The sequence below is a fragment of the Melanerpes formicivorus genome, unplaced genomic scaffold (genome assembly GCF_026170545.1).
Source record: "Melanerpes formicivorus ecotype bairdi unplaced genomic scaffold, bMelFor1.0.p_v2 SCAF_26, whole genome shotgun sequence".
Classification (NCBI taxonomy): Eukaryota; Metazoa; Chordata; class Aves; order Piciformes; family Picidae; genus Melanerpes; species Melanerpes formicivorus.
This window is the reverse complement of record NW_027142378.1, coordinates 8,952,555-8,974,763: the sequence shown is the minus strand read 5'-3', so window position 1 is coordinate 8,974,763 and position 22,209 is coordinate 8,952,555. Positions and strand designations below refer to the sequence as shown.

The 22,209-nt window shown below is 43.5% G+C and overlaps 1 protein-coding gene across 3 annotated transcripts in view; it reads left to right on the top strand.

The window, feature by feature from the left end:
• Positions 1-22,209, top strand: part of TP53BP2 (tumor protein p53 binding protein 2) — a 56,285-nt gene that overhangs the window by 5,218 nt on the left and 28,858 nt on the right. The window contains exons 1-2 of one of the 3 annotated variants that reach the window (XM_068153542.1): positions 9,689-9,844; positions 18,123-18,270. In XM_068153542.1, the coding sequence (XP_068009643.1) occupies positions 18,123-18,270 (148 nt within the window). In that variant the 5' untranslated portion in view covers positions 9,689-9,844. Of the gene's footprint in view, positions 1-9,688; positions 9,845-9,902; positions 10,172-18,122; positions 18,271-22,209 lie in introns of those variants that run through there. The other 2 variants (XM_068153543.1, XM_068153541.1) reach the window with 2 other exon arrangements.

The following is a 22,209-nucleotide window of genomic DNA, read 5'->3' as shown; positions in this document are numbered from 1 at the left end:
TTGTGTGACTTTTATCAGAAATGGGGGAAGGGCCATATTACAAATTCATACCCAGATCAAGCTGTGGAGGCCATGCGAATAGCTAATTGTGCTGCTTCTGATCTGTTCAGCAGATCAAGGTGTTAGTGCTTTGTGGGGCTCTTGTATGTAGTGTTTCAAGGATATGCTGTTTCACTGATATGCAGTGATGAAGTTTGGTATGGGTGGATAATTCACAGGATTTATTTATGGTTCCTCTTGGTGTTGCCAGGTGGGATCTCTGCTTTATTAATAAGCAGGTCTCCTCTGTGGGATTAATTTGCATGCAAGTCAGCTGGACTTTTAAAGAGGCAGGTATAAAGGTTATTTCATCAGAATAAACTGACAGAATGGCAGTGTGCCTAGCATTCCTTTCAAATTATTGATTAAGAAACTCGTCTTGAAAGTGCTCTGTTTGTCCAGCCACTGTCCTTGTTAGTAGCCTGCCTTGGGAAGTCTCCTTTCCCCCACGCTGTGCTTGTTTAATGATGGGCAGAGTTGTGCTTCCCTGCTGTACAATCTCTCTGGAGAGGCAGCTGGATAGCCCTAAGGAGATATGGTTTAATAGCCATGGTGGTCTTAGCTTGATGATGGGACTTGATGTTAGAGGTCTTTTCCAACCAAAACAATCCTATGATTCTATCTGGAGACTTGGCTCAAGCTACCTCTTGTGGCTTGGTGGCACAGCTGAAGGAGGACTTTGCTTCCTTTTGGACTTGTCCACTTAAAACAAAGGAATCCCCAAATCCTTTTAATCTCTGAGCTTTGGACTTCCTGTGAAGTGTAAAAACTGTGGAAATTGGAAGGTGCTCCTATTCATGAGGTAATCAAGCAGATAAAACTCTGCTCTCAGTTTTATTGTCTTTAGGCCTGGTTTCTCTCAGCTTAGTCACTTGTGAGTCAGGCAAAGTCCTTTTGATCTTTAGTTCTCGAACAGCTGGGCGATATTGTGTGTAAAGGTCACTAGAAATCCTGGACATCATGTGAAGTATACTTAATTATCTTACTCACTGTTGCTTAACTGCTTCAGAGGTTTGGGGCTTCTCTGTGGAGCATGAAAAACCTGAAATCCTGCTTAAATGTTAGATAGAAGTGTCAGATAACTGTTGCTGTAGCTCAGGATAAATGTTCATGGGGAGGGAATGGTGAGCAAATTGGGAACAGTGCAGCAACTGTGACTCTGTCATGATGATGCTGGACACATGAAAAGGCTGAAACCAGTCTTCTGCTGGCTTTTGCTGTTTGGGGGGGTTTAAAATGTTTAATTCTGTTTGTTTGGTTTGGTTAATCTTTAATATTCTGGGTCTTGCTGCCAGTGTTCAGAGTTAGTCATGCATGTGTCCTTGCCAGTTGTTTCCCCATAGCAGTGGTGTTATGTGGACATTGAATGTGGTTGCATATAAAGGGTGAGCCCTTTGGTTTTTGCTTCTGTGGCCTTAATACCAAGAATTTTATTACTGAGGGGGTAACATCATTTCTGTACCAATTTCCTCTGTGCTACAGTAATGCTTCCAGATCTTAATATGATATGATCCTTTGACAGATGGCTGTGTGCAGTGCTCTAGCTTTTATTGGCATCTATTTTAAAAGGGGGATTAGGGGATCACTTTTTGTCCTTTTTTTTGTAATGACTTTTTTTTTTATATCCTATTCTTCCATCCTTATTTCATCCTTTTTCAAAACAAACTAGATACACTTTGAAATCAAACATGCACTGCAGTTATCCATTGTTCTGCATGGTTAGCCTCAATTAGGAATTTGATTCAGGAAAACTTTTTATGTGCAGTGCATCTGAGTTAGTACCCAAACAAGCAGAAACATGGACATGCTCACATTGCTGACTTGAAAGCCTCTGACATTACTGAGTTATTCAATATCAAACATCTGGTCTGTATGATACTAGATGCTATGGATCAGAGCATTTAATTAAGGGGAGTGGACACTGCAGGGAGGTTAAGCCACTTGTAAAGGGTCATGCAGTGAGTTCAGCCTGGGATTTGGGAGACCCATAGAGTGAAACCAACTGGTACGTATGTGGCTGGAACATGAGCCTGTCATAGCCAATGTAAGTATTAAATCATCTTGCTTAAGGTAATGAGAGTGCCTGCACTCTTATTTTTGTGGGGTTAACCATGACTGGGGTGAAAACCCACCACTGAGAACAGTCCCCAAAAGAGGTGCTTGTTCATAGAATCATAGAATTGTTAGGGTTGGAAGGGACCTCAAGGATCATTCAGTTCCAACCCCTCTGCCATGGGCAGGGACCCCTCATACTAGACCAGGTTTCTCAGAGCCACATCCAGCCTGGCCTTAAAAGCCTCTAGGGATGAGGCTTCTACGACCTTCCTGGGCAACCTGTTCCAGTCTCTCACCACTCTCAGGGTGAAGAACTTCTTCCTAACATCCAACCTGAATCTACCCACTTCTATTTTTTCTTTTTCCCATTGCCCCTAGTCCTATCACTCCCTGACACCCTAAGTCCCTCACCAGCTTTCTTGTAAGGCCCCTTAAGATTCTGGAAGGCCACGATTAGGTTTCCCTAAATCCTTTGCACATGTGTCAAGTCACTGTTCCCATTTCACAGCTCAAGGCATCTTGGATTGGATTTATTTTAATGTTTTAAATTATTTTACTGTTGTTGCCTTTTTTTTTTGTCAAATAAGTTAGGAGATTTTCCTTGTCTTGTGATACTTTTATTTTGTGAAGCTTAACTACATAAAGAGCAATTTGGATCTCAGCTTAAATGACTGGGGTTGATTTGTTTGTTTCGCTTTTCTGTTGCAGTAGTGTCAAATCCCATTTGTTTCCTTAAGTTGAAAGCCAGGGAAGAATCTCAGGAGTTTTTCTTAACTTCAGTTTTCTTCTGTCATTTGAAAGAGGAGAAACCATTTTTTTCTCCCCCTTAGATTTTCTTCAGCAGATTCTTTTTTAATGCTGTCAGTGTTAGCCCATTTGAGCTCTGTGTTGCACCAAATCACCTCTGTGCTGTGGTACTCCAGAGGTGCAGCAGCCTGCCTGTCTGTGACCATGGCACAATCTTGCAGTCTGTGCAAACAAGGAGCCTGAAGACTCCACGTAAGCACTGGTGTAGGGTATCTCTCTTGCATTCTGAAGCTGCAGAGGCTTGGCCTTCTGCAAGGTGATTGTCCCCTTCTCTAGTTTCAGTAGACATAAGCTTCTGCAGCAAGACAGGGGTCTCACCTCCCTGTTCCTTACTTTTGCTGGACAAATTTGAAGTTGTGCAAATTGTCAGGGCTAAAACTTTGCCCAGAAATGTGCAACAAAGCTCTTATTCTCTGTAGCTGGAGATCTTATTCAGCTGTTTCTGTCATACCTGTGCACAGTGATAACTTAGTGGTAATTTCCTTGCTGCTTGGTGGTGATGGCTTGTTTGCTGCCATTTCTCCCCCCCTCCCCCAAAGTGTGTGCAAACACCTTTTTTCCCCCTCTACTCTCCATCCTTTGTGGGTGTATGCTGACCTGAATGCAGAACCTCACCCAGATCACTATCTGGACCATGCAAAGCAGAGACTGATGGCTCCTGCCATGACTTTTCCATGGATGTGAGACCTGTTCTTGCTATCTTTGGGCATCTCAGGGCTGGGAAGACCCTCTAAAGGATGGGAATCCCACTGTTTGTTAGAGGTTCTCTAATCTTGGCTGCAGTAAGACTGTGTGTGTCAGGAAAAGCTGACATAGCAGGGGATGTAACTGATTCCTGGCTGCAAAAGAGGGAGGGTGTTGCTGAGTTGTGAAAGGAAGGCTATGCAGGGGCCAGGCAAAATACTCCAGACCTCCTTGGAGAATGCCAGAAAGCTCTTGTGAAATACTGAAAACAACACAGTGACTGCTTTGGGTCATGCATGATCTGTGTTTCTGAATAGCATTGCCTATGTGTCATGCTGCCCCATAGCTACTTTATCAGGATAGCCATGCTGTGTCTTCCAGCCTCTTGCAAACACATTTAACTACAAGTGAAGGTCTGTGTGTGGAAGCCGTGGAAACAACACTGTATGCCTCTTGCCCTTACCTTCTTATTCCTATGCTATTGTATGTAGGTCTTGCCCACAAGGCCTTTCTGAAGTGTGGTTTCTCAGTGTTGCCCAAAACCCCATTGTGCTTCTCTTGCAAACAGCATTTAGTGAGGTTGGGTTAGAGAAAAAGTTTTCTACCTCCAAGGTAGAAAACTCTACCTTTCAGGGAAGCCGAGTGACCAAATATAAGTGGGCTGAAGGGGACAATTTCTGGAGTTCTTGCAGTAGAAGAAGCCTGTTGAGTAGCCTGGCATATAAATGTTGATTTGATTAAAGTTTACTCTGTTTAATTAATTTAAAATAGCTGTGACATCACCTCAGTGACCACTATTTCATGCAAGGCTGCCTGTGAAGATCATAGTCCTGACTTTGCTGGTTGCAACATGCAGCAAGCCTGCTGCCTGGCTCTGGTAACTGCTCTCCCTTCCTTCACTTCTCAGCCGGTGTGTCTGTGTGTAGAGCCTGGTGTTGCCTGTCTCGAAAGAGCTCTGGGGAGTGAGCAGCACTTAAATAAAACCTGTCAGACAGTGATCAACTGCACAATCTGTTACTCTGCTGCTGCTTCTGTTACTGTAGCTGAATGCTTCCTGCTGGAAGTTAGTGTGTAGAACTTCACATTGAAGAAGCAACGATTAGATCAAGTAGGGTTAACAGGCTGGATGAAAGGGTGAGATTTCTTCTTCCCACTTCTGATGCAGTTGTTGTACATATCCCATTATAATGGGAGTGACTAAGGCCAGCTGACCATCCATATTTTCCAATGTTGGACTAGCCCCACTGGTTCCTTTTCACTTACACAGTAACAAAGAAGAGCCATCTGTTCTGGTGCAAAAGCTCAATGTGTCTTCTGTGCCAGCTGACTGTGTGCTGCCGTAGTGTAATGTTCTTCAGTACCCAGGTGAGACCCCACCTGGAGTACTGTGTCTAGGTCTGGAGCCCCTGTTACAGGAAGGATCTGGAGGTGCTGGAATGTGCCCAGAGAAGGGCCATGAGGATGAACAGAGGGCTGGAGCACCTCTCCTATGAGGACAGACTGAGGGAGTTGGGTTTCTTCAGTCTGGAGAAGAGAAGGCTCTGAGGAGACCTTCTTGTGGCCTTCCAGTATCTGAAGGGGGCTACAAGAAAGCTGGGGAGGGACTCTTTAGGGTGTCAGGGAGTGATAGACCTGGGGGGAATGGAGCAAAACTAGAAATGGGTAGATACAGATTGGATGTTAGGAGGAAGTGTTTCCCCATGAGGGTGGTGAGACACTGGAGCAGATTGCCCAGGGAGGTGGTGGAAGCCTCATCCCTGGAGATTTTTAAGGCCAGGCTGGATGTGGCTGTGAGCAACCTGATATGTAGTGTGAGGTGTCCCTGCCCATGGCAAGGGGGTTGGAACTATTTGATCCTTGAAGTCCCTTCGAACCCTAACAATTCTATGATCTTACTAATTACTTCCTGTGTGTTTGTAGCCCAGAAGTGGTAGGACAAAACCCCTTCCTTATGGCTTAGAATTCTTCTTTATGGCTTTGCACTTCAGCTGTTGTCAGACAGATATGATCACCAAGCACTGGCATCTCATGCTGGTTCTCTTTGGCATTGCTGGTGGCTATGTGGTTGCCTGTGTTGCTGTTCATGCGCAGGCTGCTTGCTCTTGGCAGTCCTTGAGGTCTGACACGTACAGCTTATCCTTCAAGGTGATTCTTCATTCTGCATTGCAACAGGAGTGTGTTCCCACCCAGAAGGGGTGGTGAATTGGACAGAGCTCCTCTTCTGCAGAGGCATGGTGTGACATTACACCTAATTAAATTAATAGTAGGATGCTGCTCAAATGGATGCTCTTCGTCCTTTAGTTTCCATCCCCACCCAAAGCCACATGTCTTTTGTAGCTTCTCCTTGACTTGAGTAAACACTTGGGTGATGGCTGAGAAGGGAATTCTACCTACACTAAAGGCAAAAAGCAAAAAATGGCTTCCATGGTGGAAGTGATTTACCTTGTGACTCTGTAATCACACATAGTGGGGTGGGATTTGGGAAGAGTATGGCTTGCCTCTGGCAGCTCACTGTTTAGGTCCTCAGCTAAGCTGTAGCAAGATGTATGTTTTCCCTAACCTTCCTGCTGTTTTGAGAAATGATAATAGAAGGGAACTTCTCCACCATCTTTGGATGTTCTCGTTCACTGGGGGGATTAAGTTGGACTAAACCAAACATACATCTGTCCTAGCGAGATTGAGAAGCTCATATAGCAGGAAGCCTCTGCTTCCTGGAGGCAAATATATAGGAAGCTGCAGTTGACCTTGAAAGTAGTAAAGCTCACAAACTGTGCTATGTGGTCTGAAATTCCTGGTGTGGGTTGGTTTGTGGGGGTTTATTTTGTTGTTGTTTGTCCTGAAGGCAGAGGTCGAATGTGTTTCAAGGTTGCAGCATAATGTGAGCCTGCAGTGGGCTGAAATGTCCCTCAATTTCACACAGTAGCAATTCACTTCAAGATACCAGACTGGTCAGGCTATCACAGAACAGCCTGAAGAGTGTATCATGTGATTTCCCTACACTGCAATTACTTGTGTGCTTAAACATGTGTCATTGTTTCAGGTGCAATACTTTGCCTCCTACCATGGCTGCTCCCAGGAGCAGAGCCCTCTGTTACTGGTAAATTTAAGATAGTAAATTTGGTTGATGTGGGGACCAGGCACCTGTTGCATGATAAATATGGATCTGTGTTGCAGGTTCTGGTGGCCTCAGTGCTTCCTGGTGTGAAGATTGTCTTTTTATTGCTAAGATTGTTATACAGTGGCTGGAAAAGATGAAGATGAGTGTTTATAAACCCAGTAGAGAGTTGGTATCTTATGCAGTGGGTGGTGTGCTGTGGGTGGTACAGGTGATAGCCCGTTTTGTTTAGGTGTAGGTTGTGTTAAACATGCTTTCATCCCTGATGTGGGTGTAACTTTTTGCTGTTCTCCAGGAAGAGTCCAGGTTTGTACAGTTTTTCTTAGCCACCAGGAGAAATAGTTGGCTTGCTTTTCGTTGTAAGGATATATGTGCTTCTTAAGGGACTATTTTGAGAGGTGTAATTCTCAAGTGCCCTGACAGGCAGGCACACTTAGTATGGCTTTTTATTGGCTCCTAGCCATCTAGGAGATGAGGGGAACAGTAACACTTATTCCCAGCAGGGTGGCTGCAAAGCTCTAAAGAAGGGAGAGCAGCTTAGTTTTTCTTTCTTCCTTCCTTTCTTTTAGTTTTCATTCTCCCTCATTTTGTCATTTTTGAATTTTTGTTTTCAGTGGTACAAAGACTGCCTCTGGGTTCAATGCAAGTACAGAAAATTGAGATGATTCAGGCTTCAGCTTGAGTTCATAACCCTGCTCATTGTGCTTGGATGTTGCCTTGGCCTTAGGCTCTTGACAAGTGCAATGTGTGTTGTGATACTGAAAAATGGGAGGAGGAGCAACTGCAAACACCTGTGGTTATGTTGTATGAGTTGGACTGTTGTCCTTTTGCAGAGCATAGTATTTATGGTCAGAATTATGTGGTGTGTGTATGTATATATATTTTTTTTTAATCTACCTGAAATGAATTGATTTCTCCTTGTGTGCCAAGTGTTCATAACTCACTGATGCATGCAGAACATGAGGCAGAGTCTGCCTGAAGGGGCAAGCCTCCAAAGGCCCAATTTTCCAGGAGAGGGAGGAGCAAGCTCCAAGTAGGACACCAACAGCACAAGCCTAAACTCCAAGTGTAGGCTTGCTTTTCTGCCAGTCAGCTTGCAGCAGGTTTTGGGGAAGTGTCCAGCAGTTCAAAAGTGGTGGTTCTAAGGAGCCATGTGGGGGAAGGATTTGGGGAGAAAGGGGAAAAGTACTTGAGGAAGGAGGGAAATGTGTGGAGGAGAGGAACTTCACAGTTGGCAATGGGAAGAAGGCCTACGAGAAAGCTGGGCAGAAAGTTTTTGCAAGGGCTTGTAGTGATAGGATGAGAGGGATTGGATTTAAGCTGGAAGAGGGTAGATTTAGACTGGATATTAGGAGGAAGTTCTTTATAGTGAGCGTGGTGAGACATTGGAACAGGACTTGATCCTCGAGGTCTCTTCCAACCTTAGTTATACTGTGTGATACTGTGATACCCAGGGAGGTGCTCCCTCCCTGGAGGTGATCAAGTTCAGGTTGGACAGGGCCTTGAGTAATGTGGTCTAGTGGAAGGTGCTCCTGGCCATGGCAGGGGGTTTGGAACTATATGCTCTTTAAGGTCCCTTTCGAACCATTCTATGTGTGGTAGTGCTGCCCTGTGGTACAATATGAAGCAGCCATTCAGGGTTTGTCCCTCCTGAATTCCTGCAGTTATTTAATTGGTGCAAATCCAGGTGTGGATTCAGGTCTGAGCAGAATGAGCTGTACATGATGTGTTGCAAATGTGGGTGCTCAGTAAAAAGGCTGGGGTTTCCTATGTATGTTATTGAACCCAATGGAGTTTATATGTCTTAAAACCCAAACAAACTGACCTGTATCTTCTAGAACATTTCCTTCTGTTTAATGCTGATGTTGCAATAGATAACTGCAGCGCAGAAAGTACAAGTGACTTCAAAAACCACACTGGATTGGAGACATTCTTGCCTTCAGTGATGTGCAGTAGCTCAGCCAGGGTGCTTGGGAATGTGTTCCTCCTGTGCTCAGCATTCACCCAAAGCAGTGACCTCATTTGCATGGACCTTTCTGATCCCTGGCTTGTGGGAAGACTTCTACTCTGTTCTTGTGGGTGAGAATGACTGAAGGAAAACATCAAGCTGGAAAGTGTAACTTGTGCTCAAGGTATTTTGTTTGGAAAGGTCTCTTCTTGATGACCTTGGGTGGAATACCCTCCTGAAAGGGGAGGATGTAGGTTGAGAATCCTGTACTGACCAGTCCTGACGTTTCTCAAAGCAAAAATGGATTTGACTGGTAGGGTGATCTCTAAGGTTTGGCAGGAAGATTTTAATTGCATCTTCCTCACTTGTAAGCCTGAACTGAGGCACTTAGTTCTGTCTTTGAGGTTGTAGTGCATAAAGTAGGAGGCTTGTTAAACCTACATCCATTAATTTCAGATGATAACAATCAGTGCCTGGCCAGAACTCAAGACTGTTTCCCTTGCAGCTCTTCAGATTCCCCTAATGACAATTGAGATGCTTGCCTGGTAGCGAAACGTAAGGTGGCATTTGTGCTGTAAGGTTTGTCCAGTTTATAGCAAAACCAGATGGCTTTTGTTCTGTTCTCTTCTACACTGAGGATGAGAGGGGGGAGAGAAAAAAGGCAGGGGAGGGGAAGGCTGCTGCTTTGCTCTTTTCAGCTCTTGCTCCCCGTCTCCCCAGAAGTGCACATAGATGCACATTGTATTTTGAGTCTGGGAAAAAGTTGGCATTTTTACCACAGATAAAATAAGCACATTATGTGTTTTTCTTTTTAAACCTTTAAATTTATCTCTACGAGCAGAAACTACCATGCTTTGGAGAGCTGAGGTTCAATCTTGTTTTCTTCTGTGATACAATTGAAAGGGGAAAGGGCTGTACTTTATATAGCCTAGGAATAATCCGAACAGTCCCGTGGTGCTTCCTACTGTACTCCACCTACTTTGCAACATAACTTCCTTTCTCATGGCCAAAAGCCAGTACAATATAAAAGGAGTAGTGTGTGTGGTGAGTGAGACAAGAGCCTCACTCCATGGATTTGGGTGTGGCTTTGGGCAAACACTAAATTTTACTCTGCATTTCTGTTGAACTTGGCTTTATAGAACAGCTGAATATGAAAAGGATTTGGGATAGTAATCATCCCCTGTGCCAGTCTTCTAGTAAGTCTATTTTAATCTTTGCTTACTGTAATCTTTTGCTTACCTTAATCTTTGGGTACAGCAGGTGAGGATGTTACCTGCTGAAGGGTTGTTCTCAGGTTCTGAAGAGCTTGATGTGGAAAAAAATCACTGGATTTATTATTAGGGTATACTTTGCATTGAGTGGAGAGCCATGACTGTGCACCAGCTCAGAGCAGGAAGATGTGCTGTTGTGCAGGCTGCCTTCTGTTGTTTAGAAAGTTGCATCAGGTCAGCAAAAATACCTTACTTTAGCAGCTGTTTTCTTTGTGGCTATCTGAGAAGGTGCAGCATCTGTGTTCCCACTAGGTAAGATGCAAGCCTTGCAATTGAAATTGTTTGGAGGGGTTTTATGTCTACCAGGGAAGACTAATTTGTGGTTAAAACTGTGGGTATACTGTCTGGGGGTGGAAGCAATTATTTCTCATTTCTGTCACCTGTACCTAAAGTGTGATAGTTAATCTGTTCATTTAATCTTAGCTAAAATTAACTTCTATAAATGTATTTCAGTGCAGGATGTAGATTACATTGTTGTCATTCTTTTCCATCCCACACAGGGTTTCAAAGAAGCTGTTTCACACATTTGAGAGATCTGTTTTCCGTATTGTTGTGTGGGGCTGCTGTATGGAAAAGTCTTTGAAGGGCATGCTGAGGAGCTCCTTTTTGGAGGCTTGTTTATACAGCACTTCAGTTGTACATGCTCCCTGTCTTGTAGGAAGAGATATTGTCTATGTTGAACCATTTGCAGTGTAATATAATAAGTGGGATAACAATGGAGCTGATATTACTGCCAAGCATTGCACTGTCAACCTGAAGAGCGATGATTTTGTTTTTTAAATGCCTTCTCATAAATGAGAGTTAAGAAAATTTGTTATGCAAGCTAAGACCATTACTTAGCTGTGTTGTGGAAATATAAAACCCCAGCACTGGCATTGTGTGGTTAAATGCTATTGGATTTCAGACTAAAATGCAGAGAACACAGAATGTAGTAGAGAATTGTACTTGCTCTAATGGAAGGTAATGAAATGAATCACAGTTTCCAGAGGCAGTGTGCTTGTTTGGCTACCAAATCACGTTCTTGCCTCTGTCTTTGCTTTCTCATATACCTCAGTTTCTCTTCCCTAGGAAGCTGCTTGCTTGTGTCATAACTTCCTGGTCATGAGGTGCTTTGAAGATGAAAAATGCTGTGTGAATAGATGGCACAGTTTGTATTGTCTATTACATGCTGTGCAGGAAGGCTGCATAAAGTTAGGAATTCAGCAAATAGTGACAACCAGGGTTAAGTTAGGTGTGTTAAAAATCTGCTTGCTTATGGTGTTTTGTAAGGGACTGAGTCTGTTGTTGAAATAGAATATAGAATGGTTTGGGCTGGAAGGGACTTCTGAAAGTCATCTAGTCCAAGCCTGCTGCAGTGAGCAGGTACATCCTCCACTGGATAGGATTTGTCAGAGCCTTGTTGAGCCTGATCTTGAATATCTCCAAGGATGGGGCCTCAACTCCCTCCCTGGGCAACCTGTTCCAGTGTTCCACTGTCATGGTATAGAACTTGTTCCTAAAATCCAATCCAAATCTGTGCTTCCCTAATTTCAAACCATTGCCCCTCCTCCTGTCACTACAAGCCTTTGCAAACAGTCCCTTTCCAGCAGCTACTGGAAGGTTCCTATTAGGTCTCCCCAGAGCCTTCTCTGTGCTGAACAGCCCCGGCTCCCTCAGTCTGTCTTCGCAGAAGAGGTGTTCCAACCCCCCCAGTCATCTTCTTGGCCTTCCTTTGAACCTCCTCCATCAGGTCAATGTCCTTCCTGTGTTGAGAGCTTATCTGAATTAGATCTTTCCCTAAAAACTGTTTAGGGGGAGGGGGGAGGAAATGTTCATCCTTTAAACTCAAGTAGTTTCAGGACTTTAATGAAGCCCTTGTATTTTAATTTGCATCATGTGCAGTAAGAGAATTTTCCCCTCAATACTTGTCCTGAATAATTTAATGTTATTAGTGTACTCGTTCCAAAATGTCCAATTTAACAGCCTTTTCACACCAAAGATGTGTTTTATGGTAAGAGAAAACACCATCAAAGCTGAAAAGTAAATTGCATTTCTCTTCCTCCTCTCTTAATCAATAATGGAGGTCTTCTGATCTAACTGATATGAGGTCTTTGATATGGAACGATTTCTTGTTGGATGGATATGAATTGTAGGGCATGTGTTTGCTCAGGTTTGTATTCCAGACAGGTTGGGAAGCTGGTGTTTGTGTTTTGTTGGGTTTTTTTTGGGGGGTGGTTGTTAATTTTGGAGGGTTTTGGTTGGTTGGTTTTGTGGCTTTGCTGTTGTTTGGGTTGGGTTTCAGCTTGGGTGGGTGGATTTTGATTTTGTTCTGGTTTATATACAGCAAAGCAGGAGCCAAAATGTAGTGTTGTCACACACCAGCCATTTTTATTTCACTTTCAGTTGAACACTTACTGGCAGTTGTTGAGACTTGTCACATCCAGTTTAATACCAGTGCAGTTGTACCAAACAATCCTGTTGATGACCTTAACAGGTCAGGTCTGCAGGCAAATTAAAAGCTGTTTGGGGCTGATGTGCGGAAGAGAGGATTATAGTGGGGTGTGACTTGCTTTAATTGATGCCCTCTTTTCTCCTCCTGTTTGGTTGCTTTTCTTGCTACATTCTCTCCCTGTTCCCTGGGTGTGTTACCATCCAGACTCAGTGGCTGTATTTGGAGGTGATGCGTAAGTAATATGGCTCGGAACAAAATGATGTATTCCATGCTGAGAGGAGTCAAAAGTTGTAATTCCTCCCAATTTGGATCTTCTTAGCTTTGTCTTACCTGGCGGGCTTCTCTGAGGCATAAAGTCCTCCTTTATGTTCGGTGCTCTGCTTTGCCATTCAGTTGTTTGTAAGTCCTATGTCGCAGTCCCTTGTTGCAGCAACTATCTCTTGCTTTAGCTCCTGTGTCCTTGGTCATCTCTTTGCCCTTGGTATATTCGATCAAGCTGCCTCATTTGGTGGCTCCATAACTGCAAACTTTTATTTTCTAAGCTGTAGCAGAGTCAGCTGAAATCTGTGATGTGATTTTTAAGAGGAACTGCTTCAGTTAGGTACACAACACATCCCTGGTTTCTTGCAAGTATGCCACAACACTGGGAGGCTTTCATACTTTAAAGATTTTCAGTCCCTAAAAACTGAGTTCATCTTGGGGGTGGGGAATGAAGGGGAAATCTTTAGTTCAGAATCTACCCAGGGACCAGGCTGCTATTTCAAAGTGCTCAGCCTGTATGTTGGACATTATTAAACTCAATCTTTAAAAAGCCTAAGAGAGGAAAAAATAGTCCTGATCCAAGTCTATATGGAATTGTCAGACATCGAGGATTTGCCTGGATGATGCCTTTGAAAGAAGTGCAAGGTCTGACTGAGACTTGTCTGTCAGTTAACTGCATGTTGTTTTTTTCCCCCTTTTATCTTAATTCCTCATATATAATTGCCTTAACATCTTCAGTTTGGGAGAGGAGCAAATGACTGCTTTGTGCTCTAGCTTAATGGAACCTACGGGTTTCAAACTTCTGAACAAGGTGTCCTGAAAACGTTGTTGTTTCCTGTGGCTTTTGTTTTGCTGCTGCACAGCAATATAAACATGTTGGTTGGGTGGTTAATAAACGTTGCAGTTGAATTGTTCCCCGGGGAAGGATGATTTCTTGGTATCTCAACGTGAGGTGGTGCAACCCGCAGCAGCCACCAAGAGTTATGAGCAGCACCAAGAAGCCACAGTGGGCTTTTGGTTCATACCAGCTTCTCTACCTTTTCCAGCCTACTCTGTGATGAATACTCCCTGGTCACTGCTTGTCACAGGCTTTGATGTGGCCAGGCAGGGAGCAGGCTACACCCAGAGAGTTCAGTTTTGCAGGTCATGGAGCAGGCAGGGCTAGCTTCTTGCTTCTCCCCAAAAGGTGATAAATATGACCATCATTTTGGTGGGAGAGGAGGGACACAACTACTTGGGGGACTTCTAAATCATTTCAGCACTGTCCCTGGAGATGAAGTGAAATGGATTGAGTTAATTGTGAAGGTCACATCTATTTTTTTAGCCTTTTAGTTGCTTTAGACTCTGAGGTATGTTTTCAGGGAAATTGCAGAGTGAACTTGCTTCCCCATCTCCTGATTCCTAGAATACATGGGATAAAAGGAATGCAGGCACTACCAAGTCTCAGAAATGGCCCTCACACACCAGGTTTGAGTGCTGTTGGCTTAATGTATTAGTAATTATCCTGAGCATTGTGGATAGAAATGGCAGCTCGTGATCCTTCCTGTGTAGTTGTCTGTGTTGGTAAATCCTGAGGATTAACAAGGGGATATAAACAGGAACACTGGAGAGTGAACAACCCTGCTAAGGTCAAACTAGGTCTGGGGTTTTGTGTAGTTCCATGCTTTTTATAATTTCCTCTTAATTCCCGTCTGTGAGCTCATCTTTAAAAATGAACAAATGTTACTGCAGACACAGCCTTGTGCAAGTTGTTGTTCTGAATGTGAGGCTGTGCAGCACTGAGTGTGAAGTGTTGATGTTTTGCATACCTGTATTACCCTTCTTGAAAGCTATTTGGGAGCACCTTTTTTTATGTTATACTTTTCTGCCCCAATTGTTGTGGTTAAGTGAAATTCTTACCTGGTGGCACATGGCATCCCTCGCTGTCAGCCTGCCCTAGAAACTCTATATTGAAAAGACAGCATGCTCAGTGACAAAAAGGTTAAAGCTGAGTATCAGAGTTCCTGCTTGGAAAGCTTTGTCTCTTAATTTAGGTCAGTACTTCAGTGCACTCTGCTGTAAACAGCACAATGGTTGCACCCTTCTTCACTAAATGATAAATGTATGTGCTAAGCTGATCCTACCTGACTGCCTGCCACCCAGCTCTGGGCCACACACAGCATACTGAAGAGGGAGCAGCATTAAAATAAATTCCCTGCCACCCATGGGCAAGCAGCTGTGACCCTGGCTGGCAGGCAGGATGTTCCCCTCCTAGAGCAAAACTGTGGAGTGAGCAGCAGCCTTGATTTGAGCTAAAGTCCTCAAGCACTGGGTGTCCCACTCCATCTGTCTGCCTGTCCTCCACGGGATTCACTGATTTCCAGCAGTCAGTAACTGGAATTTTGTTGCTGCCTTTGTATTTTCTCCATCCTCTCTCCTAATTCCTCTCTGTGCAAGCTCCAAGTGTTTGTTTATTTTTTCTATTCTTTTCTGCTTGTTTCTTCCATAATGCCACAAGGTTGGGGGCTTTAACATTTTCCTAAGGATTACAGGCAATTAGTTCTGATTTCTCTCTCTTTTTTTCCTTCCCTAAAAAAAAAAGCAGCTCTGAATATTTGTAGAAGGTCTTCAGCAATTTATCGGAAGTGGCTGTCTTGGGAAGCTAGGCAAAACCATAAATCAGAAATTCCCCATGCTTCTGGTTCAGTGCCAGGGCCTGAAATAGTATTCTCAGGTGTTTATACTGTCACAAGTGGGACAAATCCTTACAACCAACCCTGTATAATAAAACACTGGGGACCAAGTGTGAAGTATTTCTTGTCTCTAAAAGAATGCATAGCTTCTCCTGTAGAGGTGAAAAAGGCTTTGGAGATGTCAGGCTTGTGCATATGGACAGCTCTCTTGTGGGAGGATCCCTAACACAGGGGGATCCTAAAACTGAGTGAGATGAGGTTAAATTTCACTTTGCAGTGTCATCAAAACTACTTAGTATCATAGTATCAGTCAGGGTTGGAAGGGACCACAAGGATCATCCAGTTCCAACCCCCCTGCCATGGGCAGGGACACCCCACACTAGATCAGCCTGGCCAGAGCCTCATCCAGCCTGGGCTTAAACACCTCCAGGGATGGAGTCTCAACCACCTCCCTGGACGACCCATTCCAGGGCTTCACCACTCTCATGGTGAAGAACTTCCTCCTCACATCCAGCCTGAATCTCCCCACCTCCAGCTTCATTCCATTCCCCCTAGTCCTATCACTACCTGAGATCCTGAGCAGTCCTTCCCCAGCCTTCCTGTAGCCCCCTTCAGATACTGGAAGGCCACAATGAGGTCACCTTGGAGCCTTCTCTTCTCCAGACTGAACAGCCCCAACTCCTTCAGTCTGTCCTCACAGGAGAGGTGCTCCAGCCCTCTGCTCATCCTCCTGGCCCTTCTCTGGACACCTTCCAGCACCTCCACATCCCTCTTGTAATAGAGACTCCAGAACTGGATGCAGTACTCCAGGTGGGGCCTCACCAGAGCAGAGTATTCACACACAGTCACAGAAATGCTGTTTGTGGTATTGCTTTGTTGGTTTGTTAGTTGTGTTTAACTCAGAAGGGTATTTATACTTGTCTCTTGCCTAGTTTGATTTGGACTCTCTCTGACCATTGAATCATAAGGATGTATAACACTTTTACCCTATAAAAATGAGGACAGGCAAGGATTTGTGTCTTAACCTGCAAAACAGCTTTTCCAGACGTATGAAAAACCCCTGAACTGTGTAGCCTGTGATAAGGTTTCTATTGCTTGAAATGCTTAGTGGAATTAATTGCTTTCTGAAGGCATTTGACTGATTTTTGTGTTGCTGGAAGTCGTGGGACTAGCAACCATTTGATATAGAAGTTGGGAACAGGTCTCAGAAGAGAATTAACATAAATTTTTAGCTAGCAGCTAAACTTTGATAGCAGTTTAATATTAATAGCCCAGAGCGAGGTGGTGTTCAGAGGCAGTAACCATCAACATTTTCTGTCAAAGAAGGCAGCTCATTTGTAAAATGCTCATTTTTTAGCTGTGGCAGGAAAGACATGAGCAAGAATAGTATCTAGCTGTGTGGGATGTTTAGATATAGTAATAACTAAAGATCAGGGATCCTTCTGGAGTTGTGAAGAGGCAGCCAAGTAAAATATCTTTGCTTCCCTGTGAATGGTATTTAAGGGGGGACCTTTTGTTCAGGCTGAGACTAAGGCTGCAGCAAGCTGACAGGCTGGAGAGGTGGGCTGAGGAGAATCTCATGGAGTTCAGCAAGGCAAAGTGCAAGGTCGTGTGCCTAGGCTGGGGCAATCCTCAGTATCAATACAGGCTGGGGCATGATGACATTGAGAGCAGCCCTGCAAAAAAGGACTTGGGAGCACTGGTGGATGAGAAGCTGGACATGAGACAACAATGTGCACTTGAAACTCAAAAGGCTAACAGCATCCTGGGCTGCATCAAAGGAAGTGTGGCCAGCAGAGGTAATTCTGCTGCTCTACTCTGGTGAGACCTTACCTGGAGTACTGTGTCCAGCATGAGAGATGTGGACTAGCTGGAGCAGGTCTAGAGGAGGGCCACAAAGATGATCAGTGGGCTGGGGCACATCTCCTATGAAGACCAGCTGGGAAAGTTGGGGCTGTTCAGCCTGGAGAAGAGAAGCCTCTGGGGAGACCTTATAGCTAGATTTCAGTATCTGAAGGGAACCTACAGGAAGTCTGGGGAGGGACTGTTTAGAGGGGTTTATAGCAATGGGATAAAAGGCAATGGTTTGAGAGTGGAGCAGGGTAGATTTAGGTTGGACATGAGGAGGAAGCTCTTCACAGTGAGAGTGGTAAAACACTAGAACAGGTTACCCAGGCATGTAGTTGAAGCCCTGTCCCTGGAGACATACAGATCAAACTCAATGTGTCCCTGGGCAGCCTGATCTAGTTGGAGGTGTCCCTGCTCACTGCAGGAAGGTTGAACAAGATGACCTTTGAGGGTTCCTTTCAACTTAGTGCTATCTGTGAATAGTGTTTAGGGGGGAGCTTGTATTCAGGCTGAGACTAAGGCTTTAGCAAGTTGACTTGGTTTTGTAAGAAACCTTCTGATGAAACGTGCTGTGGAAATACAAATCATGTTTCAATAAACTGCCTATGTAGTTAGCCTCAGTCTTTTTTTTTGCTGTAACTTTTCTCCACTAGAAAGAACACTTCTGAACTCCAGAGGACTGCTTCTCCAGCTGTGTCAAACGAGTTCTGTGTATGTGTATAGCAAGGTGGGAGGAGTTCTGACACACCACTGCAAGAGAAAGGAGCGAGCTGTAGGTCAAGATTTAAAAGCCAACAATGTAATTTAGTTGAGCAGGGAATTCCTTCTGTGGTGTCTCACTTGCTTGTACCTTACAAAGAGATGTTGGGTTTGTTTTGTAATTCTGTGTGCTAACAATGCATGGCATGGTTGTGTTGGAAAGAATGGGAGTCTGATGTGCAGCCTGGCTTTGTGTTGAAGAGTAACCGTGTGTTGCCTTTGTCTTTTCCAGATGTTTCTGACAGTGTACCTCAGCAACAATGAGCAGCACTTCACTGAGGTGCCAGTCACCCCTGAAACGACCTGCAGAGATGTGGTAGAGCTGTGCAAGGAGCCTGGTGAGAGTGAGTGCCACCTGGCTGAAGTGTGGTGTGGCTCAGGTAGGTTGAATTACTCCATGTTCACTGCATCTAATAAGGTAGCACATGGAGACCTGACGGACTTGGTGTCCCGTCCTAAAGGGTTTCTGCCTCACAGTTGTGTTAATCTCTTTATCAGACCTGCTGTACAGTGATGAATCTACAGAAAGGCTCACACATACAAATATGAGTTCAAAGCAAAAGGGGAGTCAAACCTGCAGGTGTTCTTGCATGAATGCAGCCCACCTCTGAAGGGTTTCAGGGAGTTGCTTTTTTGTCCTTCTCCCCACAGTGGGAACCCAGTGGGGTTTTTGAAGTCTCAGTAGTTCTTTGACTCCATAGCTGTTTTCCCTTGCAGACAAAGGGAAACTTCCTTTTTCTGATGACAGCTTTGTTGTTTTCGAATGTAGCAATTGAGTTGGGAAGGGAAGGAGTGTTGCCAGAAGTCATAGGAGTTACCCTATGTGAAGTGCTCTAAAGAAAGTATGTAGTAGGTGTGAGGAAGAATATTAAAAAGTTACTTTTGACTGTCCTGTGTCCTTCTGAGCCCATGGAAGGGTTTAGGGTGCGTTGTTTGGTTGGTTGGTTTTTGATTTCGGTTTGGTTTGTTTACATCTGTTTGGTGGTGGCTTTTTGCTTTTACTGCATTCTTGCTGCTAGCTGTATTAAGGAGGATTTGAACTTCCATCTTACAGTGCTTCATTGGAACTGGAGAACATGTAAACAAGCAAACCAAAAGCTGAAGGGTGGCTAACTTTTCATAGTGAAGGACTCTAGGCTATTTCCTGTCTCCACAGGACTCTGGCAGTTATCCAGCTGAATCACAGACAGGACTTTAAATCATGAAAAAATAAGACTATTGGATCCAGCTTTTTTGGGGATGCTCCAAAGATGTTATGGAAGAATCAGATAAGAGTTTGTTCCTGTCTTCCTCTGTTGTTGGCTCAGGCTCACACCTGTTCAAAGAAGTCTTTGAGCCAGGTGTTTGTTTAGTAACGTGAGATACCAGAGTTGTCTCCTGGTTTTCAGTCCCTTCTGACAGAGGTGTCATGTCTCAGATATTTCTAAGTTTGACTAAAACAAAAAGGCATCAAGTTGTGGTTTAATTTTATTTTTCTTTGCCTTAGAAAAGGCATTTTCTTTTGCTCTCACTCATAAAGAGAAATTCATCAATACAACATGGGAAGTATCCAGCTTTGTTTAAAGTATCAAAGTCTAGAGGGGAAACCCAGTTAAATCAAGGTTTATGTGAAACTACTGAATTTATAGTTAGCCTTAATCCCACACCCTATTGAAGGGCACAGGTTGTGATCATGAGGGAGAGGGTTCTCCTGTTGTTACTGAAGTTGGAGCCCTGGAGTAGACAGTTCCTCTCCTGGTGTTTCCTGAACCTGTATTGTTGATTGGCTTTTAAGGTTTTGATGTAGAATATGCTAGAAAGGACAGTGAGGTTCTCCTGAAGTCAAGGGAGAGCACCTGTACCAAGAGGCAAGTGAAATCTGCTGCTACTTGGTGTTCAAACAGTCTTGTTGAGAAGTGACCTTTTGTGTGAGTGGGACCATAAAATATGTGCAGGTTTATTTGTAAAACCAGGTTGTCAGCCTCTCTGGTATTCAAGGAAAGATAAGGAAATAATCTGGATCCAAAACCGTAAGATGGAGTAGAGAACTTTACCTGAGCTTTCTCTTTGCAAGGATATCATAAGATAGCACAGGAAGAGATACTTAAGTGTTACTTGCACAGCTGCACTGTAATAGCAACATAAGAAATCCATTTATAGAGTGGAAACCTTGGCCATTCTTGTTCCCTTCACTGATCCTGCCCTGTTGTGCAAGATTGGAAACAGTTCCAAGTTTCAACTTGGTAACAAAAAATGCTTCAGTCTCACACCATGTAGTTATTGCACTTAAGGTAGGTATTTTCTTAAGCATCTGTATAACATCCTGCAGCAACCATTTGCAAGACATGTTTATGTATTTTGGATTTCTTAAATTGTTTTGGGGAAGGGGAGAAATACTTCCAGCTTTTACCTTATCTCATTTTAGATGCCAGCAAAGTTCATGATCTTATTTTTGGCGTGATAGGTCATGGCTTCTGTTTTGTTTGTGTTTTAGACTGAACAAACTGAACTTTGTTTTAAAACCAACGTGGCTCACAGCGTCCAGCTTTCTGGGGCAGAAACAAAAGATTTATTCTGGAAAATGACTTCTCAGACTTCAATTACTGAAATCCTTCTTAGATCACTTGTGTCTCTCTTTCTGACACTTGCTCAGGAATTCTAGCTTCTGTTGTCAGACCTTCTTAAGCCTACTTTGAATGATTGCTGCAAGCGTGCTTGAGGCACTCAGCTCCCTGAAGGGGGCAAGTTTACTACTTGCCCTGTCCTCCCAGTTTAGCTTGAAATTTGATGAGTGTCAGGACAAACTTTCTTGATCTATTATTGCCAGAATTCAGTTAGGTGACTACCTTGGCCGCTGTAGAAAGAAGTCAAAGGAGGTGTGCAGGTGGGGGGGAAAAACGATTATAGAATTAGAATAGAATAAACCAGGTTGGGAGAGACCTTCAAGATCATCATTTATTTCTTTCTTTGAGGCAGATGGAAAATAAAACATAAAGCCAAATTGTTTGCCCTTTTTTCTTGAGCTTTCCAAATGTGGTTTTGTTTGGGATTTGAAAATCTCTCTGACCTTCCTTTTGAAGTCACTGAGTGGTATTGACAGAATCCTTGTGCAAAGGCCATCTCCCTTGATTATAGAGTTTCAGTTGGAGTGTTGCCGAGCTGCTAGAAATCCCTCATAAGCCTGCTGTATATTCTTTATGCTGGAAATCTGTCAGGGATCCTGTTGGGGTTTTGTTTTTTTGCTATGTTTTTCTTTCTTTTTCTTTCTCTTGAATTAAGGTTTAGCAGCTGAAGAGTGTGTTTTAGCTGTCTAGACAAGTAACCGCCAAGAGACTGCTTTTTCTGTAACAGTGACCTACTTGCTTATTCTGTAAAGCTAATCTCTTTTGACAGTGACTCCAGAAATTTTCCTTCCTAGATTGCTTGAGCACAGCTGCAGCATTTTCATTTAAAGAAACACTTTTATGTTAAAAAAGAGCTTTTTACATGCTGAAAACATATGTTAGTAGCTCCTCTTCTGAGGAAACTGAAAACATTTGTACTGAACACCCAACATTTTTTCTTCTGAAGTGGTTATTCTGTATTAAGATAGTGAATTTAGAAGACCCTCCTTTGAATGTGAGTGAACTTAATTAATTAATCTCTCATTTCTTTCTTTTCTCCTCCCCCCACTATCCTTTGCTTAAATAGTGAAAGGAGGCATCCAACAAAAGCCATGTGGGGAAGAATGAAACGGGTGCAGAAGTGGCAGTGTTTAATTTCAGTATTTGTCTGCCTATCTTATTTCTCAGGCCAGCAACAATACATTCTGTTTGCCTGGCACCCAGAGTGAACAGATCTAACTTGATCAGGAGTCTCAGATGTTGTCATCACCTGTGACAGGATCCTGACTATGTGAAGTTGACTACTGTAATATATTGACCACACATTTACCATCATTTTTGACATAGGCATAAAAAATGTATGGTAAGAGGTCTAGAACATCAGAAGTAATTGATTTAATGTAAAGGTTTAAAGGCCAGTAAGTAATTTTAACCAAACCTTGTCTGGGAATTGCTCAGCTATGAAGTGTGTAAGATTTGGAAGAGTGGTAGTACAGAAAGGGAGGAGCAATAGTAAATGAAAGCAGCAGATACAGACTTTCACTGGATTTTTGTAGTATCAAAGGGCAACTGATAAGCCTTAAAAACTGGAGATGTGACTGACCCTTGAACTTGGGAACAAAAGCAGGAAAAGACATTGAATGAATCTTGTGCATGTAGCTTTTTAAGAAACACCATCTTACCTTTCTGAAAAGAATAGCAAATTCTTCCTGGAATTGCTTTTCACTGTCCAGTCTT